At 47.9% G+C, this 22219-nt stretch overlaps 1 protein-coding gene across 3 annotated transcripts in view; it reads right to left on the bottom strand.

The window, feature by feature from the left end:
• ap1s1 (adaptor related protein complex 1 subunit sigma 1) overlaps positions 1-22219 on the bottom strand; it is a 39820-nt gene that overhangs the window by 12523 nt on the left and 5078 nt on the right. For all 3 annotated transcript variants that reach the window (XM_055665147.1, XM_055665148.1, XM_055665149.1), the window contains exon 2: positions 7587-7765. In XM_055665147.1, coding sequence (XP_055521122.1) covers positions 7587-7765 — 179 coding nt within the window. The remainder of the gene's footprint in view (positions 1-7586; positions 7766-22219) is intronic.

Here is a 22219-nt window from a genome sequence, read left to right as displayed (position 1 = left end):
TAGGGAAGTCCAGGACAAGGGGTCACAGCTTAAGGATAAAGGGGAAATCCTTTAAAACCGAGATGAGAAGAACTTTTTTCACACAGAGAGTGGTGAATCTCTGGAACTCTCTGCCACAGAGGGTAGTTGAGGCCAGTTCATTGGCTATATTTAAGAGGGAGTTAGATGTGGCCCTTGTGGCTAGGGGGATCAGGGGGTATGGAGAGAAGGCAGGGACGGGATACTGAGTTGGATGATCAGCCATGATCATATTGAATGGCGGTGCAGGCTCGAAGGGCCGAATGGCCTACTCCTGCACCTAATTTCTATGTTTCTAAGTGGAGTCAAGGGATATGGGGGAGAAGGCAGGCACGGGTTACTGATTGGGGACGATCAGCCATGATCACAATGAATGGCGGTGCTGGCTCGCTAGGGCCGAATGGCCTCCTCCTGCACCTATTGTCTATGTTTCTTTGTTTCCTGGAGTAATGCCATATCCCTTGTATATCCATAAATCTATCAGCAGTTTTGTTTAGCTTAGCTTAGAGATGCTGTAATGGCAAACATCCGAATTTTCCACTGTCCTCTTCTCCAGTTGCCATTACGACAAAGTGGGAGTGGTAGAAACATAGATACATAGAAAATAGGTGCAGGAGGAGGCCATTCGGCCCTTCAAGCCTGCACCGCCATTCACTGCGATCATCCCCAATCAATACCAGGTTAATTCCCGGGATGGCGGGACTGTCATATGCTGATAGAATGGAGCGGCTGTGGGCTTGTACACTCTGTGGAGTTTAGAAGGATGAGAGGGGATCTCATTGAAACACATATGAGATTGTTAAGGGTTTGGACACGCTAGAGGCAGGAAACATGTTCCCGATGTTGGGGGAGTCCAGAACCAGGGGCCACACACACACACACAGTTTAAGAATAAGGGGACAGAGACGAGGAAACACTTTTTCTCACAGAGAGTTGTGAGTCTGTGGAATTCTCTGCCTCAGAGGCCGGTTCTCTGGATGCTTTCAAGAGAGAGCTAGATAGGGCTCTTAAAGATAGCGGAGTCAGGGGAGAAGGCAGGAACGGGGTACTGATTGGGGATGATCAGCCATGATCACATTGAATGGCGGTGCTGGCTGGAAGGGCCGAATGGCCTCTACCCCTGCACCTATTGTCTATTGTCTAATAAACCGTGCCTGCCTTCTCCCCATATCCCTTGATTCCACTAGCCCCTAGAGCTCTATCTAACTAAGATCTAACGCAGACCTAATAGAACGGATCTTCTAGTCGTTATTTCCATTTAGTTGGTTGTTTATAGAAGTAGGCGTACGAACAAAGAGATGAACATTCCAGGTTTATTCTGCATGCAAGTTGTAGCTGGCTGGTAAGAACTGTATGCTCTCCCTCCCACTGCCTGCTATTTCCTCTCCCACATGCCCTTATATATTCACCACCCTGTGTCTCTAATGACCGCCCCCTTGTGTCCACAATAATACTGCAAGGTTTATCTGGACCAAATAATATAATATGCCAACAGTAGCGAGCTTAAACGTAAATGGCTCCTACAGATTCAACAAGGCAACAGGCCCTTCGGCCCATCAAGTCCGAGCCAGCCTAACTAACTCTCAGCAATCAACACACACACACACCACACACACACTAACTAACTACACTAACACACACTAACTAACTAACACAACTCACACACACACACACACACACACACACACACACACTCACACACACACACACACACACACACACACACACACACACACACACACACACACACGGCAATTTTACAATTTACACCAAGCCAATCTACTCAACAGCCCAAAAATCTGTAGCCTCCCTTTGATCTGGTATTTTGTTGGTTCAAGTCAAGTCTATTTGTCACATACACATACGAGATGTGCAGTGAAATGAAAAGTGGCAATGCTCGCGGACTTTGTGCAAAAAGACAAACAAACAACCAACCAAACTACAAACAGTATGGAACAGAATCACATATTCTTTCACATGCTTGATCAATGGTGTTTTATCATTAATGTTTTATTGTTATTAATGTTTAGTGTTTTCTGAGTCATTCGCAACTGTCACTGTATGTCATGTTGCTACTTGCGAGCGGAGCACCAAGGCAAATTCCTTGTATGTGAATATTTGGCCAATAAACGCACTTACTTTGAAGTGCTTAAGAATGTTTAGGAAGGAACTGCAGATGCTGGAAAATCAAAGGTAGACAAAAATGCTGGAGAAACTCAGCGGGTGCAGCAGCATCTAAGGAGCGAAGGAAATCTGAGGAAAGACATTCTTGCCATGGAGGGAGTACAGAGAAGGTTCACCAGACTGATTCCTGGGATGGCAGGACTTTCATATGAAGAAAGACTGGATAGACTCGGCTTGTACTCGCCAGAATTTAGAAGATTGAGGGGGGATCTTATAGAAACGTACAAAATTCTTAAGGGGTTGGACAGGCTAGATGCAGGAAGATTGTTCCCGATGTTGGGGAAGTCCAGAACAAGGGGCCACACACACAGTTTAAGGATAAGGGGGAATCTTTTAGGACCGAGATGAGGAAAACATTTTTTTTTCACACACAGAGAGTGGTGAATCTCTGGAATTCTCTGCCACAGAAGGTAGTTGAGGCCACAGTTCATTGGCTATATTTAAGAGGGAGTTAGATGGGGCCCTTGTGGCTAAAGGGATCAGGGGGTATGGAGAGAAGGCAGGTACTGGATACTGAGTTGGATGATCAGCCATGATCATATTGAATGGCGAATGGTGCAGGCTCGAAGGGCTGAATGGCCTACTCCTATTTTCTAGGGTTACACAAAAAAGCTGGAGAAACTCAGCGGGTGCAGCAGCATCTATGGAGCGAAGGAAATAGGCAACGTTTCGGGCCGAAACCCTTCTTCAGACTATTTTCTATGTTTCTATGAAATGGGCAACATTTCATGCCGAAACCCCGACTGCAGGAAATGGGCAACGTTTCATGCCGAAAACCCACGCAGGAAACACGGGGGGGGAACGTGCAAACTCCGCACAGGCAGCAGCCGTGGTCGGGTGCCAAAATCCAGGGGAGACACCGCGCGTCACGCCTCGACAACCTCCGTCGCCGAAAATGTCGCCCAAGTGGGACAGGCCCTTTACTCAACATTCCTGACGCAATCTCAGCAGAGATGGAAAACAACTGTAGCTAAACCTCTTACAATAAAGGCCCCACGTATCATTTCACTTTCTAATAGCTCGCTGAACCTGCATACGAACGTAAAGTACAAGGGCACCCAGGTCTCTCTGAACACCGCACTTAATAAAAAACATGCCTTTCTAGTTTTTTTCCTGCCAAATTGGATGACCTCAGATTTTTCCACATTAGCTTTCATCTGCCACAACCTCTACGTTTCAGTCGACTGTTCCTGGAATCGTAACGTCGTTCTGAATCTTCCCTGCAGACCACACTGCCACCTAGCTTTGTATTTATTATAGAAATATAGACAATAGGTGCAGGAGTTGAGGCCATTCAGCCCTTCGAGCCTGCACCATTCGCCATTCAATATGATCATGGCTGATCATCCAACTCAGTATCCCATCCCTGCCTTCTCTCCATACCCCCTGATCCCTTTAACCATATAACAATTACAGCACAGAAACAGGCCATCTCGACCCTTCTAGTCCGTGCCGAACACATAATCTCCCCTAGTCCCATATACCTGCGCTCAGACCATAACCCTCCATTTTCCCTTCCCATCCATATAACTATCCAATTTATTTTTAAATGATAAAAACGAACCTGCCTCCACCACCTTCACTGGAAGCTCATTCCACACCGCTACCACTCTCTGAGTAAAGAAGTTCCCCCTCATGTTACCCCTAAACTTCAGTCCCTTAATTCTCAAGTCATGTCCCCTTGTTTGAATCTTCCCTACTCTCAGTGGGAAAAGCTTTTCCACGTCAACCCTGTCTATCCCTCTGATCATTTTAAAAACCTCTATCAAGTCCCCCCTTAACCTTCTGCCCTCCAAAGAGTAAAGCCCTAACAGCCACAAGGGCCACATCTAACTCCCTCTTAAATATTGCCAATGAACTGTGGCCTCAACTACCTTCTGTGGCAGAGAATTCTAGAGATTCACCACTCTCTGTGTGTGAATGCGGCATGACCCGCTGAGTTACTCAGATAGATCATGTGTCTGACTTATACCCTACATTTGACATTCTTAATTGGATGCCAAGTTTCCCTGATCTCCGCAGCTCTGCCACTATCAGGATATTTGATGAGGATATTTATAATAATAATAATAATAATAATAATAAATTTTATTTATGGGCGCCTTTCAAGAGTCTCAAGGACACCTGTAGGCAATGACGCATGCTGTATGTACAGGCAAATATCCTCTTGCGTCAATTTGGTGCGTGTGCAGATGTGGTGAAGATGTCGCTATTTAGAGCATACTGCACACCACTCTACACTGCACACTTGTGGTCGAACTATTTAAAGACAAGTATGCAGAGACTAAAGGTGGCATATAACGACGCCATGAGAACACTGCTAAGGCAACCTAGATAGTGTAGTGCCAGTAACACGTTTGTGGCTGCAGGAGTCAGTATTTTATCACCCGGCGCGGCGTTAATGGCCGCGGGACAATTGTTATCGCCTGACTTTGACTCTGACATCGGGGGGAGAGGGAAGTGCAGGGGAGAGATAAGTTTTTTTTTGCCTTCCATCACAGCGAGGTGGAGATGCGCATGTGATGGATGTCTGTGTAAATTGTGTTGTGTCTTGGGTCTTTTTTTCTTGTATGTATGACTGCAGAAACAATATTTCACTTGAGCCTCTATGAGGTTCAAGTGACAAATAAATTGTATTGTTTAGCAGCTATCCTAAGACACCACATGTATAAATCCATTTGCAGGATAAATGACTCTAAAAATGTGCTTATTGTGGCCTCGTCAGACATAAGGGTTAGCACTACACGCTACGAATCCCAGTTGTGGAGACACTGGTATCGTTGTCTTGTTGTAGGACACTGATCATCTTTTAATCTGGATTTTTAACTCAAGTATTGTGGGTTTTTGTTAAATATAAATTATGATGTTTTTATGTGATACTAGACCAAGTGCAGCTTCCACAATGGTGTGATTCCCCCAACCCAATATTCCACCATGCACCCGTCTCCTCCAACGGAACTGAACCCGTTCCCAAACGTAAGATTCCAGCACTCCCCTGCCTCCCTCAGCAGTGGATTTAAAAAAAAAATCCAATTTCATCTCCCCTGCCTGCTGCAGCAGTTCCAATTGCAATACCAATTGGCCCTCCCCCTCCTGTTGAAGCACTTGCTGTGATATCCCATTGAGGTGAAAAGTTCAGAGTGTTCCTGTCTTGCAACTTTGTTTTTGAAGTGTGTTGGAAGCTGATAGGAAGGAGCAGCGAATCAAAAGGCAGAAAGGCAGCCGGACGCCAGGCGGCAGCCACACAGTTTTAATATATAATTAGACCAAGTGCAGACCCGTTGGGTCTGCTCCCCCAATGGTGTGATTCCCCCAACCCAATATTCCACCATGCACCCATCTCCTCCAATGGAACTGAAGCCGTTGCCAAATGTAAGTTTCCAGCACTCCCCTGCCTCCCTCAATTGCACCTCCCCTGCCTGCTGCAGCAGTGAAAAGTTCAGTGTTCCTGTCTTGCAACTTTGTTTCGAAGTGTGTTGGAAGCTGAGGAAGGAGCAGCCGTCAACGAATCAAAAGGCAGGAAGGGATCCGTACTGCAGGCGGACGGATTTGAGTTTTATATATAGATAGATAGATAGATAGATAGATACCATGATTTTATATATATTTATGATATTTGATATGCAATGCATTTTTAATGTAATGTTGCCCCTTGTCTGGACCTTGAGTCCGTAATAAAGATTATTATTATTATTATTATCATGTTTAATTAAGCCTCTTAACAAAGGTGATATGTGAAAATGGCACTTGGAGGAAGAAGCAGAGGATAACATTCTGCGGCAGAGTATTCCACAGACTCACCACTCTCTCCGTCTCCGTTCGAAATGGCTTACCCCTTATTCTTAAACTGTGGCCCCTGGTTCAGCCCTCTCTGTGTGAAAAATGTTTTTCTCATCTCGGTCCTAAAAGATTTCCCCCTTATCCTTAAACTGTGTGTGTGGCCCCTAGTTCTGGACTTCCCCAACATCGAGAACAATCTTCCGGCATCTAGCCTGTCCAACCCCTTAAGAATTTTGTAAGTTTCTATAAGATCCCCTCTCAATCTTCTAAATTCTAGAGAGTATAAACCAAGTCTATCCAGTCTTTCTTCATAAGACAGTCCTGACATCCCAAGAATCAGTCTGGTGAACCGTCTCTGCACTCCCTCTATGGCAATAATGTCCTTCCTCAGATTAGGAGACCAAAACTGTACGCAATACTCCAGGTGTGGTCTCACCAAGACCCTTGTACAACTGCAGTAGAACCTCCCTGCTCCTATACTCAAATCCTTTTGCAATGAAAGCTAACATACCATTCGCTTTCTTTACTGCCTGCTGCACCTGCATGCCTACCTTCAATGAGGCGTGAAGAGCTGGGCATAAGCAAAGACCAGGACCAGCCACAAATAATCCCCTACTTTCAGATAAGCTTGAGGGTAAATACACAGTCTTTTGCTCAGAGTAGCGAAATTGGGATCCTTAGGCTGTGGGATTTGGGTGAGTGGGGTGGGCGGGATTTAATAGGGACCCAAGTGGCAATTTTTTTGTGTAAGAAAGAACTGCAGAAGTTGGTTTAAATCGAAGGTAGACAATAAACAATAGACAATAGGTGCAGGAGTAGGCCATTCGGCCCTTCGAGCCAGCACCGCCATTCAATGTGATCATGCCTGATCATCCCCAATCAGTACCCCGTTCCTGCCTTCTCCCCATATCCCGCTATCTTTAAGAGCCCTGTCTAGCTCTCTCTTGAAAGCATCCAGAGAACCAGCCGAGGCAGAGAATTCCACAGACTCACCACTCTCTGTGAGAAAAAGTGTTTCCTCGTCTCCGTTCTAAATGACCGACCCCTTATTCTTAAACTGTGTGTGTGTGTGTGTGTGTATATATATATATTAAACAATGTATTAAAAAATGTGTAAATATATATATATATATATATATATATATATGTGTGTGTGTGTGGTGTGTGTGTGCGCGTGGTGTGTGTGTGTGTGTGGCCCCTGGTTCCGGACTCCCCCAGCATCTAGAAACGGGGGAGGGGGGAGGGGAGGGAGGGGAGGGGGGAGGGGGAGGGGGAGGGGGGGGGGGGGAGAGAGGGGAGAGGGGGAGGGAGGGAGAGGGAGGGAGAGAGGGAGAGAGGAGAGAAGGAGAGAGAGCTCTCTTGAAAGTATCCAGGGAACCTGCCTCCACCGCCCTCAGAGGTCAGTAACTCAGCGGGACAGGCAGCATCTCTGGAGAGAAGGAATGGACGACGTTTCGGGTCAAGACCCTTCTGAAGATAGATCTGTAGGATGGTCTCGACCCGGTAACTTTCTATTGGTGGGTGTACCTTCACCTTAAACTTGTCCTCTGGTACCCGATTCACCTACACTATGTGCAATGGTCAGTTTTTTTAATGAGACTCACCTCTTGTACACAACCTTGAGGTCCTTCCATTCCAGGAAGCTGCACATCTTGGGCTTGCGTCCCAGCACGATCTGCATCAGCTCCCGGCCCAGCTTCTTCTTCTCCCTCTCCGACATGGCGATGTACCACTTCTGCAGCCTCAGCTTGCCCTGGCGGCTGAACAGTAACATGAAGCGCATCTGTGGAGGACGGGGCACAGAGAGAACAAGGGAGAGAGTGAGGGATGGGTGAGCCAGGGTTAGACTTCGTGGTTAACCAAGGGGGAGGGAGAGTAGGATTTTAAAATCTGATTTTTTCTCGCCTACAATTCTTCACCTCTCACCCCCCTCCCCCTCCCCCTACCTCCCCCCTTAACCAACCCCTCACCCCCCTTACCCCTTCTCTAACCCCCCCCCCCCCTCCACTACCCCTCCCTTACCCCTCCCCCCACCTCCTAACCCCCCACCCCCCTTACCCATCCCCCCTACCCCTCCTCTAACCCCCCCCCCCCCTGTACCCCTCCCTTCCCCCCAATATATACAGTACCCCGTTCCTGCCTTCTCCCCATATCCCGACTACTATTAACAATTACTACTACAATCCCCACCTCTATTAATAGGTGCTTCGAGCCAGCACCGCCATTCAATGTGATCACGGCTGATCATCCCCAATCAGTACCCCGTTCCTGCCTTCTCCCTGACTCCACTATCTTTAAGAGCCCTATCTAGCTCTCTCTTGAGAGAACCGGCCTCCACCGCCCTCTGTGAGGCAGAGAATTCCACAGACTCACCACTCTCTGTGTGAAAAAGTGTTTCCTCGTCTCCGTTCTAAATGGCCGACCCGTTATTCTTAAACTGTGTGTGTGTGTGGCCCCTGGTTCTGGACTCCCCCAACATCGGGAACATATTTCCTGCCTCTAGCTTGTCCAAACCCTTAACAATCTCATATATGTTTCAATAAGATCTCCTCTCATCCTTCTAAACCCTAGAGTGTACAAGCCCACAGCCGCTCCATTCTCTCAGCATATGACAGTCCCGCCATCCCGGCTGGGAATGAACCTGGTGAACGGACCTACGCTGGGCTCCCTCAATAGGTACAAACGATTCAAGGTAGGTTGAAGACACTGCAATCACGAATGGCCCGTAACAGAGCCAAGTTTATTTCCATTTGAAAGACTAACTGCTGGGTAACTATTAACTTACAGTACAATTATCGACCATTTCGGACAACTCTTTAAAATTTGCATTGAGAGAGGTTAGACAGAAAATGATTGCCGTTGCTCAGAATGTGCGGAATCAGGGCTCGTTGTTCACGGGCAACTCTGTCCTAACATCTGCAGACGGAAAACTATAAGTGGTCTGGAACCATCGAATTGCCGAACGCACTATGGGAACTTCACTCACCCCCCTGCAGGAACTATACAACAGGAGGTGCAACTCCAGAGCAAACAAAATCATGAGAGACCTCTTCCACCCCTGCAACGGACTGTTCCAGCCGCTACGGTCAGGCAAACGCCTCCGTTGCCATGCGGTGAGAACGGAGAGGTTGAGAAGGAGTTTCTTCCCAGAGGCCATTCGGACTGTAAACGCCTATCTCACCAGGGACTAACTCTACAGAACGTTTTTCCTTCCATTATTTATTATGTAAAAGAATATGTGCGTTATGATTGTGTTTATAATTTGTTTGGTTGTTTTGTTGTTTGTCTTTTTGCACAAAAGTCCGCGAGCATTGCCACTTTCATTTCACTGCACATCTCGTATGTGTATGTGACAAATAAACTTGACTTGACTTGACTTGAATTGGTGCAGGAGGTTCAGCCCATCTAGTCCATGCCAGCCCCAAGCAGAGAAACGAGTCTGCAGAAGCATCCCGAACCGAAGCATCACCCATTCATGTTCTCCAGAGATGCTGCCTGACCCGCTGAGGTTTATTTTAGTACTAGACCAAGTGCAGACCCGCTGGGTCTGTTTCCCCAACGGGGGGGGGGGGGGGGGGGGGGGGGGGGGGGGGAGGGGGGGGGGGGGGGAGGATGAGGGAAGAGGGGGTGGAAGGGAGGGGTGGGGGGGATTGGGGGGGGAGGGGAGGGGAGGGGAGAGGAGGAGGAGGAAACGGGACAGATTTGGGAGGGAAAGGGAGAGCGGGGTAGGGGGTGAGAGAGAGGGGGATGGGGAGAGAGATGTGGGGGGGGGGGGGGGAGGGGGGGAGAGGGGGGGGGGGGGTGGGGGGGAGAGAGGGGAGAGAGTGGGGAAAGAGTGGAGGGGAAAGGGGAGAGAGGAGTGGAAGAGCTTTCATTTCACTGATCTCGACGTGTATGTGACAAATAAACTTGACTTGACTTGAGTGGGGAGGGAGGGGTAGGGGGAGTGGTGGGAAGAGGGACAGAGGGGTAGGGGGAAGGGGGCGGGGGGAGAGGGAAGGGGGGGGGGGGAGAGGGAAGGGGGCGGGGGGCAGAGGGGGGGGGGGGGGGTAGAGAGTGAAGGGGGGGGGGGAGAGAGAGGGATGGGTGGGAGAGGGAGAGCGGTGAGGAGAGGGAAACATAGAAACATAAGATTCTATAAGATCCCCCCTCAATCTTCTAAATTCTAGCAAGCACAAACCGAGTCTATCCAGTCTTTCTTCATATGAAAGTCCTGACATCGCAGGAATCAGTCTGGTGAACCTTCTCTGTACTCCCTCTATGTCTTTGGGCATTGGGCATTGTGATATCGCACGATGGTACGAATCAAAAGGCAGAAAGGCAGCCGGAAGGACGGCAGGCGGCAGTCACAGACTTTTAATATCGTGTTAGAGATGTTGAGACAGGATCTTCGGTCCACCAAGTTCTATCTGACAATCTAGTTCTGTCCTGCACTCAAGGGACAACTTGTAGAAGACAATTAACCTACAAACCTGCACGTCTTGTCTTTGGGATGTGACAGGAAATCTCAGGAGGCCGGTTCTCTGGATACTTTCAAGAGAGAGCTAGATAGGGCCCTTAAAGATAGCGGAGTCAGGGGGTGTGGGGAGAAGGCAGGAACGGGGTACTGATTGGGGATGATCAGCCATGATCACATTGAATGGCGGTGCAGGCTCAAAGGGCCGAATGGCCTCTACACTTGCACATATTGTCTATTGAATTGATTTGAATGGCGGTGCTGGCTCGAAGGGCCGAATGGCCTACTCCTGTACCTATCGTCTATCGAGTGTGGGAGGAAACCAGAGCTCCTGGACACTTTTTCTCACAGAGAGTTGTGAGTCTGTGGAATTCTCTGCCTCAGAGGGCGGTGGAGGCCACCATAGATGCTGCTGTACCCGCTGAGTTTAGAAACATAGAAAATAGGTGCAGGAGTAGAGGCCATTCGGCCCTTCGAGCCTGCACCGCCATTCAATACGATCATGGCTGATCATCCAACTCAGTATCCCGTACCTGCCTTCTCTCCATACCCCCTGATCCCCTTAGCCACAAGGGCCACATCTAACTCCCTCTTAAATATAGCCAATGAACTGGCCTCAACTACCCTCTGTGGCAGAGAGTTCCAGAGATTTACCACTCTCTGTGTGAAAAAAGTTCTCCTCATCTCGGTTTTAAAGGATTTCCCCCTTATCCTTAAGCTGTGACCCCTTGTCCTGGATTTCCCCAACATCGGGAACAATCTTCCTGCATCTAGCCTGTCCAACCCCGTAAGAATTTTGTAAGTTTCTATAAGATCCCCTCTCAATCTCCTAAATTCTAGAGAGTCATAGGAGCAGAATTAGGCTGATCATCCAACTCAGTATCCCATTCCTGCCTTCTCTCCATACCCCCTGATCCCTTTAGCCGCATCTAACTCCCTCTTAAATATAGCCAATGAACTGTGGCCTCAACTACCTTCTGTGGCAGAGAATTCCACAGATTCACCACTCTCTGTGTGTGGAAAATGTTTTCATCATCTCGGTCCTAAAAGACTTCCCCACTTATCCTCCAGCATTTTCGTCTACCTTCGATCTGCAGTTCCTTCTTAAACACGTCATGCCTTCGTGACCTTAGTGTTCCACAAGGCTTCAAATTCCTTGGAGCTAATCAGTAACATTTACCAATTGTGGACTTTTAATAAACCCAACACAAACAAAAACCAGGTTGAAAACTCAGAAGGTCAAGTGCAACATACTCCAGAGGCAATCACATCCAATGTAACCTGCCTGTTTTTCAGTTTATAGTTTGGAGATACAGCGCAGAAACAGGTCCTCAGTCCACCGAGTCCGATCACCCTGCACACTAACACTATCCTACACACACGCACTAGGGACAGTTACCATTTTCCCGAAGCCAATTACCCTACAAACCTGTTTAGGAAAGAACTGCAGATGCTGGTAAATGGAAGGTAGACACAAAATGCTGGAGTAACTCAGCGGGTGAGGCAGCATCTAAGGAAGAAGGGTCTCGACACGAAACGTCGCCAATCCCTTCTCTCCATGAGGAGGGGGTGGGAGATTGCAACCTCCGACCTGTTTCGACAAATGCAATCAACCTGCCGTGCACAGTCAAAGTCAATAGTCAATTTAATTGTCATTTGGACCCTTGAGGTCTAAACGAAATGCCGTTTCTGCAGCCATACATTACAAACAAATAGACCCCAGACACAACATAATTTACATTTTACATAAACATCCATCACATCGCTGTGATGGAAGGCCAAAAAAAACTTATCTCTCCCCTGCACTCCCCCCCCCCCCAAATCAAATAGACAATAGACAATAGGTGCAGGAGTAGGCCATTCGGCCCTTCAAGCCAGCACCGCCATTCAATGTGTTCATTGAACATAGAACAAGAAGTCCTGCAACTTTTGGCTGTGCACGCCATACGCAAGAAGAAGAAGAAGTCCATGAGGAGGAATTTATTTAATCAAATGGAATTGTTTGCCACAGACGGCTGTGGAGGCCACAAGTCAATGGATATTTTTAAGGCAGAGATAGATAGATTATTGATTCATACAGGTGTCAGGAGTTTTGGGGAGAAGACAGGAGAATGGGGTTAGGAGGGAGAGATAGATCAGCCATGATTGAATGGCGGAGTAGACATGATGGGCTTAATGGCCTAATTCTGCTCCTATGACTCTCTAGAATTTAGGAGATTGAGAGGGGATCTTATAGAAACTTACAAAATTCTTACGGGGTTGGACAGGCTAGATGCAGGAAGATTGTTCCCGATGTTGGGGAAGTCCAGGACAAGGGGTCACAGCTTAAGGATAAGGGGGAAATCCTTTAAAACCGAGATGAGAAGAAGAACTTTTTTCACACAGGAGCAGGAACGGGGTACTGATTGGGGATGATCAGCCATGATCACATTGAATGGCGGTGCTGGCTCGAAGGGCTGAATGGCCTCTACTCCTGCACCTATTGTCTATGTTTCTATTGTCTATTGTTGCACCCTTGTGGGGAAGTCCAGAACAAGGGGCCACACACACACAGTTTAAGGATAAGAGGGAAGTCTTTTAGGACCGAGATGAGGAAAACATTTTTCACACAGAGAGTGGTGAATCTCTGGAACTCTCTGCCACAGAGGGTAGTTGAGGCCACACAGTTCATTGGCTATATTTAAGAGGGAGTTAGATGTGGCCCTTGTGGCTAAAGGGATCAGGGGGTATGGAGAGAAGGCAGGTACGGGATACTGAGTTGGATGATCAGCCATGATCATATTGAATGGCGGTGCAGGCTCGAAGGGCCTCTACTCCTGCACCTAATTTCTATGTTTCTATGACCTTAAAACACCACCTATCCATGTCCTTCAGAGATACTTCCCGAGTCGCTGAGTTACCCATGCACTTTCTTTCCATCGGGACCAGGCAGCCAGGTTTTCAATCTTGTTTCTCGACCTTGATACTGAACTCACGCACAGGTCCGAATTGTTTTTGAACAGTTTGACCGCATTATTTGTGCCTCAGGGGGGCCCAGCAGCGTGAAACTGGGACAAAGGGACTATTTTTGGTGGCCACTTCACAGGCTACAAGGCGTTTTGATTTATTGCTGGTCACATATGGCTTGCTTCGCTTTGTGGAAAGCGTTGACTGAGAAATTCAATTCAATTCAATTCAATTCAATTTATTTGTCATTTGGACCCCTTGAGGTCCAAACGAAATGCCGTTTCTGCAGCCATACATTACAAACACATAGACCCCAGACACAACATAATTTACATTTTACATAAACATCCATCACATTGCTGTGATGGAAGGCCATAAAAACGTACGTACTCTCTCCAACTGCACCCCCCCCCCCCCCCCCCCCCGATGTCAGAGTCAAAGTCAAAGCCCCCGGCTGGCGATGGCGATTGTCCCGCGGCCATTAAAGCCACGCCGGGTGGTGCAAGGTCGCACACCGGGTCTTGGTGTTAGAGCCCCCGGCGTGCGCTCGCAGAGTCCCGCGGCCATTCCAAGCCGCGCGGGGCGGTGATGTCAGGCCCCGCTCCAGGAGCTCTTCGACCCCGCAACTCGGGCGAGAGAAGTCGCCGTTGCAGGAGCCCTGAAAAGCGGTCTCCCTCCAGGAACCCGCGGGCTCCCGGTGCCGCCGTCCGCCAGACCCGCAGTTGCAGCCTCCGAATCTCCGGAGGTCGGGCCGCAGCAGCAGCAGCAGCGCTCCACCCGCTCCGGACTCGGCCAGTTCCGCGACGGTGAGGTGAGTCGTCGGCACCAGAGTCCCCGGTCTTCTCCTGTTGGAGGCCGCTCCTCGATGCAGCCCCAACCATGCAGGGAGAGATTTAAAAGTTACCCCCTCCCTCCCACCCCCCACACACACACACACACACCAACAAAAAATCACAAAAACTACATAAAAACATAGACAAAAAATAATAAAAACGCGGACGGGCTGCAGAGGCCGCTGCTGACGAGAGTCGCGCCGCCTACCGGATACCAGAAAGAGTCCAAATCACATCGAGGGTCCCGGAGGGGGGAGGGGGGGGGGGGGGGGGGGAGGGTGGTGTCGCTGAGAACAACGAACCTGGTTGTTTGGGGGGGGGGGGGGGGGGGAGGTGAGGTGGGCCATTGCAAACTAGACGGGACCATCGGGACTCTGAGGTAGACAAAAATACTGGACCCGAAACGTTCCCCATCTCCATAGATGCTGCCTCACCCACTGAGTTCCTCCAGCATTTTTGTCTACCTTCGATTTTCCAGCATCTGCAGTTCCCTCTTAAACATAGGTGTAACATTTCGGAAGGACATGATCATATTGAATGGCGGTGCTGGCTCGAAGGTCAGAGCGGCCTACTCCCGCACCTGTTTATCTATGTTTCTATGCTTTCGGCCTGAAATCTGGAATAACCCGTTTCCCCAGGAGCTTGAAAGGCTGCAGAAAGGCGGCATAATTCAAGAACAGGTTGGACGAGTGTTTTGAGGAACACTGAAAGAGGAAGGATATGGGGTGGCGCTGAGAATAAACAAATGATACAAAAAAAAAGGCAGTAATGTCGAGGTACACGAGATTACGATACAGTCAACATGGATTAATTAGGCAACATAGAAACATAGAAGCTCAGCGGGTGCAGCAGCATCTATGGAGCGAAGGAAATAGGCAATGTTTCGGCCCGAAACGTTGCCTATTTCCTTCGCTCCATAGATGCTGCTGCACCCGCTGAGTTTCTCCAGCTTTTTTGTGTAACCTTTGATTCTCCAGCATCTGCAGTTCCCTCTTAAACACATAGAAACATAGAAATTAGGTACAGGAGTAGGCCATTTGGCCCTTCAAGCCTGCACCATTCGCCATTCAATATGATCATGGCTGATCATCCAACTCAGTATCCTGTACCTGCCTTCTCTCCATACCCACTGATCCCTTTAGCCAGAAGGGCCACATCTAACTCCCTCTTAAATATAGCTAACTCCCTCTTGAACATAAACCTATAACCAGAACGGTGGCGCAGCAGTAGAGTCTGAAGAAGGGTCTCAACCCGAAACATCGCCTATTCCTTCGCTCCACACTTAAGCCGTGGCAGGCACTGGAAGGCCCCGAGAACGAGTCGATTCAGCCCTTAGAAAGCGATTGATGGAATCTGGATTACAAAACCTGTGTGGGGGGGAGGGGGAGATTGTCCCCCACCTCTCAAAGCATGGGGGTGGGGACATGCTCGTCACCCATTCCTGCTATCCAGAAATGCTGCCTGACCCGCTGAGTTACTCCAGCATTTTGTGCCCCAGCCTTTCCAGGTGCGGCTTCACCAATTGAACCGCAAGCACCCTGAGGTGAAACGGCATGTTGACAAGGAAGGTGTTTTGTTTTTTTTACCCGAGGGGATCGGCTAATCCCGGCACTGACTGAATCAAAGGAATGCAATCCGGTGAAAGAGGAGAGGGGTAATTTCCCGATTCACATGGAGACAAAGAATTCAAAAGATTGCATGAATGCAACCAGGCCACTAATTGTTCACCAGCTGCGCCCTTCTTTAAAAAGGGACCAATGATTTGTGGTTGAGGTGGGAGTGGAAGGAACCATTTTATACTCCTCCTAGCACCGTGACAAGGCTACATGTTGCACCAAACTCCTGCAGCGTATAGAAGTCCCTTTGCCGAGGGCCGCCAGTGTGAATCTCCGGCCTGTGGACATCGGGAGCCGCGGTCTCCAGTAGGAAGTGGCCGATTCGGAAGTCCATCAAGTCAAGTCAAGTCAAGTCAAGTTTATTTGTCACATACACATACACATACGAGATGTGCAGTGAAATGAAAGTGGCAATGCTCGCGGAACAACAAAACAACCAAACAAATTATAAACACAATCATAACACACATATTATTTTAAATAATAAATAATAGAAGGAAAAACGTTCTGTACAGTTAGTCCCTGGTGAGAAAGGCGTTTACAGTCCGAATTGCCTCGGGGAAGAAACTCCTTCTCAACCTCTCCGTTCTCACTGCGGATGGCAACGGAGGCGTTTGCCTGACCGTAGCAGCTGGAACAGTCCGTTGCAGGGGTGGAAGGGGTCTCTCATGATTTTGTTTGCTCTGGAGTTGTACCTCCTGTTGTATAGTTCCTGCAGGGGGGTGAGGGAAGTTCCCATAGTGCGTTTGTTCGGCCGAACGCACTACCCTCTGCAGAGCCTTCTTGTCCTTGGCAGAGCAATTCCCGAACCAGATGGTAATGTTCCCGGACAAGATGCTTTCCACCGCCGCTGCGTAGAAGCACTGGAGGATCCCCGGAGACACTCTGAATTTCCTCAATTGCCTGGGGATGTGAGCCTTCCGTTCCGTCGTCGGAGTTCCATCGTCCCAGCGAGAAGGCCTGAACATCGGGCCGCCCGCAGCTGCGATTGTGGGGGCCACGGGTGAACAACAAAGGGGAGGATGACTGGACTTTGCTGCCTTCCCTCACAGTGGGAAACTTTGATTCTGCTATGTGGGGATGTTTATGTAAAAGTCTATCGTGTGCTGCGTTCTTTGTTTATTCGTATAGCTGTATGGTGACCCCAAATTTCACTGCACCAATTGGTTGACGTGACAATAAATGTCTCTTGTCTTATAGAATCATACAACAGGCCTTTGGCCCAGGCTACACTAGTCCCCCCTGCCGGGGTTAGGTCCAGATGCCTCCAAACCTGTCCTATCCATAATCCAAGGTAGACAAAAGTGCTGGAGAAACTCAGCAGGGTGCAGCAGCATCTATGGAGCGAAGGAAATAGGCGACGTTTCGAGCCAAAACCCTTCTTCAGACTGATGTAGGGTGGGATGAAGAAAGGAAAAAGGAAGAGGAGGAGCCCGAGGGCAGAGGGAGAGCTGAGATTATGTAAAAGAATATGTTATGTAAAAGAATATGTGTGTTATGATTGTGTTTGTAGTTTGTTTGGTTGTTTTGTTGTTTGTCTTTTGCACAAAAGTCCGTGAGCAATGTCACTTTCATTTCACTGCACATCTTGTATGTGTATGTGACAAATAAACTTGACTTGACTTGACTTGAGAAGGGGAGGAGACAGCAAGGGCTACCGGAAATTGGAGAATTCAATGTTTATGCCACTAGGGTGCAGGCTGCCCAAGCGGAATATGAGGTGCTGCTCCTCCAATTTCCGGCGGTGCTCTCTCTGGCCATGGAGGAGGCCCAGGACAGGGAGGTCGGATTCGGAATGGGAGGGGGAGTTGAAGTGTCTACCTTCGATTTTCCGGCATCTGCAGTTCCTTCTTAAACACTATCCATAATCCATACGTCTTGTTCCATTATTGAAAACACGAACAACTGCAGTTGCTGGTTTACCAAGGGGAAAAAAACACACAAAGTGCTGGAGTAACGCAGCAAGTTATGCAGCGTCTGTGGAGAACATGAATAGACGACTTTTTGGGTCGGGATCTTTCTTCGGATTTCTTTAGTCTGAAGAAGTGTCCCAATCCGAAACGTCACCTATCCACCTTCTCCAGAGATGCTGCCTGACTGACCCACTGAATTATTCCAGCATTTTGTGGGGGTTTTTTGGTAAACCACCATCAGCAGCTATTTGTGTCTTTGAGCTGTCATTCCTTTCAAGTCACGAGGGGAGGAGATAGTCATATAGCAAAAAAAACAGGCCATTCGGCCCATCTCATCCATGGCCACCAAGATGCAGCATTCAATATGATCATGGCTGATCATCCCCATTCCTGCTTTAGAAACATAGAACATAGAAATTAGGTGCAGGAGTAGAGGCCATTCAGCCCTTCGAGCCTGCACCGCCATTCAATATGATCATGGCTGATCATCTAACTCAGTATCCCATACCTGCCTTCTCTCCATACCCCCTGATCCCCTTAGCCACAAGGGCCACATCTAACTCCCTCTTAAATATAGCCAATGAACTGGCCTCAACTACCCTCTCTGGCAGAGAGTTCCAGAGATTCACCACTCTCTGCGTGAAAAAAGTTCTTCTCATCTCGGTTTTAAAGGATTTCCCCCTTATCCTTAAGCTGTGACCCCTTGTCCTGGACTTCCATAACATCGGGAACAATCTTCCTGCATCTAGCCTGTCCAACCCCTTGATTCCGTTAGCCCATAGAGCTAAATCTTAGAGATCTTATAGGGGATCTTATAGTGGATCTTATAGAAACGTACAAAATTCTTAAGGTACACAAAAAAAGCTGGAGAAACTCAGCGGGTGCAGCAGCATCTATGGAGCGAAGGAAATAGGCAACGTTTCGGGCCGAACCCCCAAAATTCATAAGGGGTTGGACAGGCTAGATGCAGGAAGATTGTTCCCGATGTTGAGGAAGTCCAGAACAAGGGGTCACACAGTTTAAGGATAAGGGGGAAATCTTTTAGGACCGAGATAAGAAAAACATTTTTCACACAGAGAGTGGTGAATCTCTGGAAATCTCTGCCCCAGAAGGTAGCTGAGGCCAGTTCATTGGCTATATTTAAGAGAGAGTTAGATGTGGCCCTTGTGGCTAAAGGGATCGGGGGGTATGGAGAGAAGGCAGGTTACAGGATACTGAGTTGGATGATCATATTGAATAGCAGTGCAGGCTCTAAGGGCCGAATGGCCTACTCCTGCACCTATTTTCTATGATTCTAAATCTAACTCTATTTTGAAAACATCCAGTGAATCGGCCTCCACTGCCTTCTGTGGCAGAGAATTCCACAGATTCGCAACTCTCTGCGTGATATATTTAATTCTTCATTTTGATTTCAAAGCAAGTCAGTGCACAGTTAAAAACAGGGGCAGAACAATGAAAGAAACAGCTGACAGAGCTGCTGCGCCACATTTGCAGTGAACCAGGTTAAGTAATGACCTCCTGTGCTGTCTGTGAAGAGTTTAAACTTGCGCTAGGCACACTCAGTTCATGCAAATCAATTTAATTGGGAGAACAGACTTTTCAATTCGGAAGCTCAGTGTGCCCTGAAGCTGTTTACAAAGCAGTTTTCATTTAAATAGCACATTTAACTTTTTTTTTTAATCTCCTGCCATCGGGAAGAAGGTATATGAGTCTGAAAACTGTGACGTCCACAGATTCAGGAATAGCTCATTCAGAAAGACCACCATCAGGCTACTGAACTCAACCAACTCCAACTAAACTCCGAACTCCCTCAGTTGCACTAGAGACTTCAAGCTTTGTTTTGCTTTTTGTACTATAAGGAGCTTTGTATTTATTAATTATTTATGGTTTTATGTTCGTTTATATTTTCTATTGAGTACGGTGAAGAAGGACTGAAGGACTGAAGAAGGCCCTGATCCGGGTGTCAGCGGTTATGGGGAGAAGGCAGGAGAATTGGATTGAGAGGGAAAGATAGATCAGCCACAATTGAATGATGGAGTAGTCTTGATGGGCCAAATGGCCTAATTCTGCTCCTATCACTTATGAAATGTCACCTATCCATGTTCTCCAGAGAGGCTGCCTGACCCACTGAGTTACTCTAACATTTTGTGTCTATTTTTTTGGTAAATCAGCATCTACAGACATTCTTGCCATAGATGATTTGAGTATAGGAGCAGGGAGGTTCTACTGCAGTTGTACAGGGTCTTGGTGAGACCACACCTGGAGTATTGCGTACAGTTTTGGTCTCCTAATCTGAGGAAAGACATTCTTGCCGTAGAGGATTTGAGTATAGGAGCAGGGAGGTTCTACTGCAGTTGTACAGGGTCTTGGTGAGACCACAACACCTGGAGTATTGCGTACAGTTTTGGTCTCCTAATCTGAGGAAAGACATTCTTGCCATAGAGGGAGTACAGAGAAGGTTCACCAGACTGATTCCTGGGATGGCAGGACTTTCACATGAAGAAAGACTGGATAGACTCGGCTTGTACTCGCTAGAATTTAGGAGATTGAGGGGGGATCTTATAGAAACTTACAAAATTCTTAAGGGTTCAAGAAGGAACTGCAGATGCTGGAAAATCGAAGGTACACAAAAATGCTGGAGAAACTCAGCGGGTGCAGCAGCATCTATGGAGCGAAGGAAATAGGTAACGTTTCGGGCCGAAACCCTTCTTCAGACCCTTGCAGACCCTAACAGTTCTTTGCTGTTATTGTGTGTTACAAATCTGGAGTGCTACTGCAAGTAAGAATTTCATTGTACCATGTTGGGGCATAAAGCACTCTTGTCTCTCGACACAGGAGTATTAGCAAACAAATTAGGATAAAGGCCCATTTAATAAAGACAAGGCGACAGAGGAAGATTTTATAAAGCTTTTAACAAGGATTACCTTAATTCCATTCCAAAGTCTTATGGAGATAGAGGTGAAAAGGTTTAGGGAGGGAATTCCATAGCTCCCAGGATTGTCAGTTGAAGGATAGCAGACGATTTAGGAGCAGAATAAGGCTATTCGGCCCATCAAATCTGCTCTGCCATTCAACCAAGCATATCCATGTTGTTTGGAGTTTAAGAAGGAACTGTGCAGATGCTGGAGAATCAATGGTACACAAAAATGCTGGAGAAACTCAGCGGGTGCAGCAGCATCTATGGAGCGAAGGAAATAGGCAACGTTTCGGGATGAATCCCGAAACGTTGCCTAGTTTCGGGCTGCACCCGCTGAGTTTCTCCAGCATTTTTGTGTACCATGTTGGCTGGAGACCTGCTGAGTTACTCCAGCACTTTGTGTCTTTTTTAATTGAAGTTTGCTCGACCACTGTAAATACTCCTGGTGGAGGCGCGTGGTCAAAATGAAGGAAAAGTCGGGAGGTTGTAGAGAATAATAGTAGGCAGCATGGGATTCTGAGCTAGCATAGACTCAATGGGCCACATGGACTAGGACAGAGCAAGGAAACACGGAAATACTATTTGTCTTGCAAATTGGTGAGACCACACCTGGAGTATTGCGTACAGTTTTGGTCTCCAAATCTGAGGAAGGACATTATTGCCATAGAGGGAGTGCAGAGACGGTTCACCAGACTGATTCCTGGGATGTCAGGACTGTCTTATGAAGAAAGACTGGATAGACTTGGTTTATACTCTCTAGAATTTAGAAGATTGAGGGGAGGAAACTTACAAAATTCTTAAGGGGTTGGACAGGCTAGATGCAGGAAGATTGTTCCCGATGTTGGGGAAGTCCAGGACAAGGGGTCACAGCTTAAGGATAAAGGGGAAATCCTTTAAAAACCGAGATGAGAAGAACTTTTTTCACACAGAGAGTGGTGAATCTCTGGAACTCTCTGCCACAGAGGGTAGTTGAGGCCAGTTCATTGGCTATATTTAAGAGGGAGTTAGATGTGGCCCTTGTGGCTAAGGGGATCAGGGGGTATGGAGAGAAGGCAGGTACGGGATACTGAGTTGGATGATCTGCCATGATCATATTGAATGGCGGTGCAGGCTCGAAGGGCCGAATGGCCTACTCCTGCACCTAATTTCTATGTTTCTAAATTACATGCAAATGAGAATCAAATAGGTTTAGGCTAAGGTTTATTATTAGCATATGAATAGTTTAGTTTAGAGATACAGTATGGAAACAGGCCCTTTGGCCCACCGCGTCCATGCCAACATGCTATCACCAACACAATAAGCACAATTGTCGATAGGGTAGATGCAAAATGCTGGAGTAACTCAGCGGGACAGGCAGCATCTCTGGAGAGAAGGAATGGGTGACGTTTCGGGTCGAGACCCTTCTTCAGACTGATGTCAGGGGAGGGGGCGGGACAAGGATAGAATGTAGTCGGAGACAGTAAGACTGGTGGGAGAACTGGGAAGGGGAAGGGGATGGAGAGAGAGGGGGAAAGCAAGGGCTATCTGAAGTTGGAGAAGTCAATGTTCATACCGCT

Source organism: Leucoraja erinacea, unplaced genomic scaffold (genome assembly GCF_028641065.1).
Source record: "Leucoraja erinacea ecotype New England unplaced genomic scaffold, Leri_hhj_1 Leri_1098S, whole genome shotgun sequence".
NCBI lineage: Eukaryota > Metazoa > Chordata > Chondrichthyes > Rajiformes > Rajidae > Leucoraja > Leucoraja erinaceus.
The sequence above is the reverse complement of the archived record's forward strand: the minus strand, read 5'-3'. Positions and strand labels throughout refer to the sequence as shown.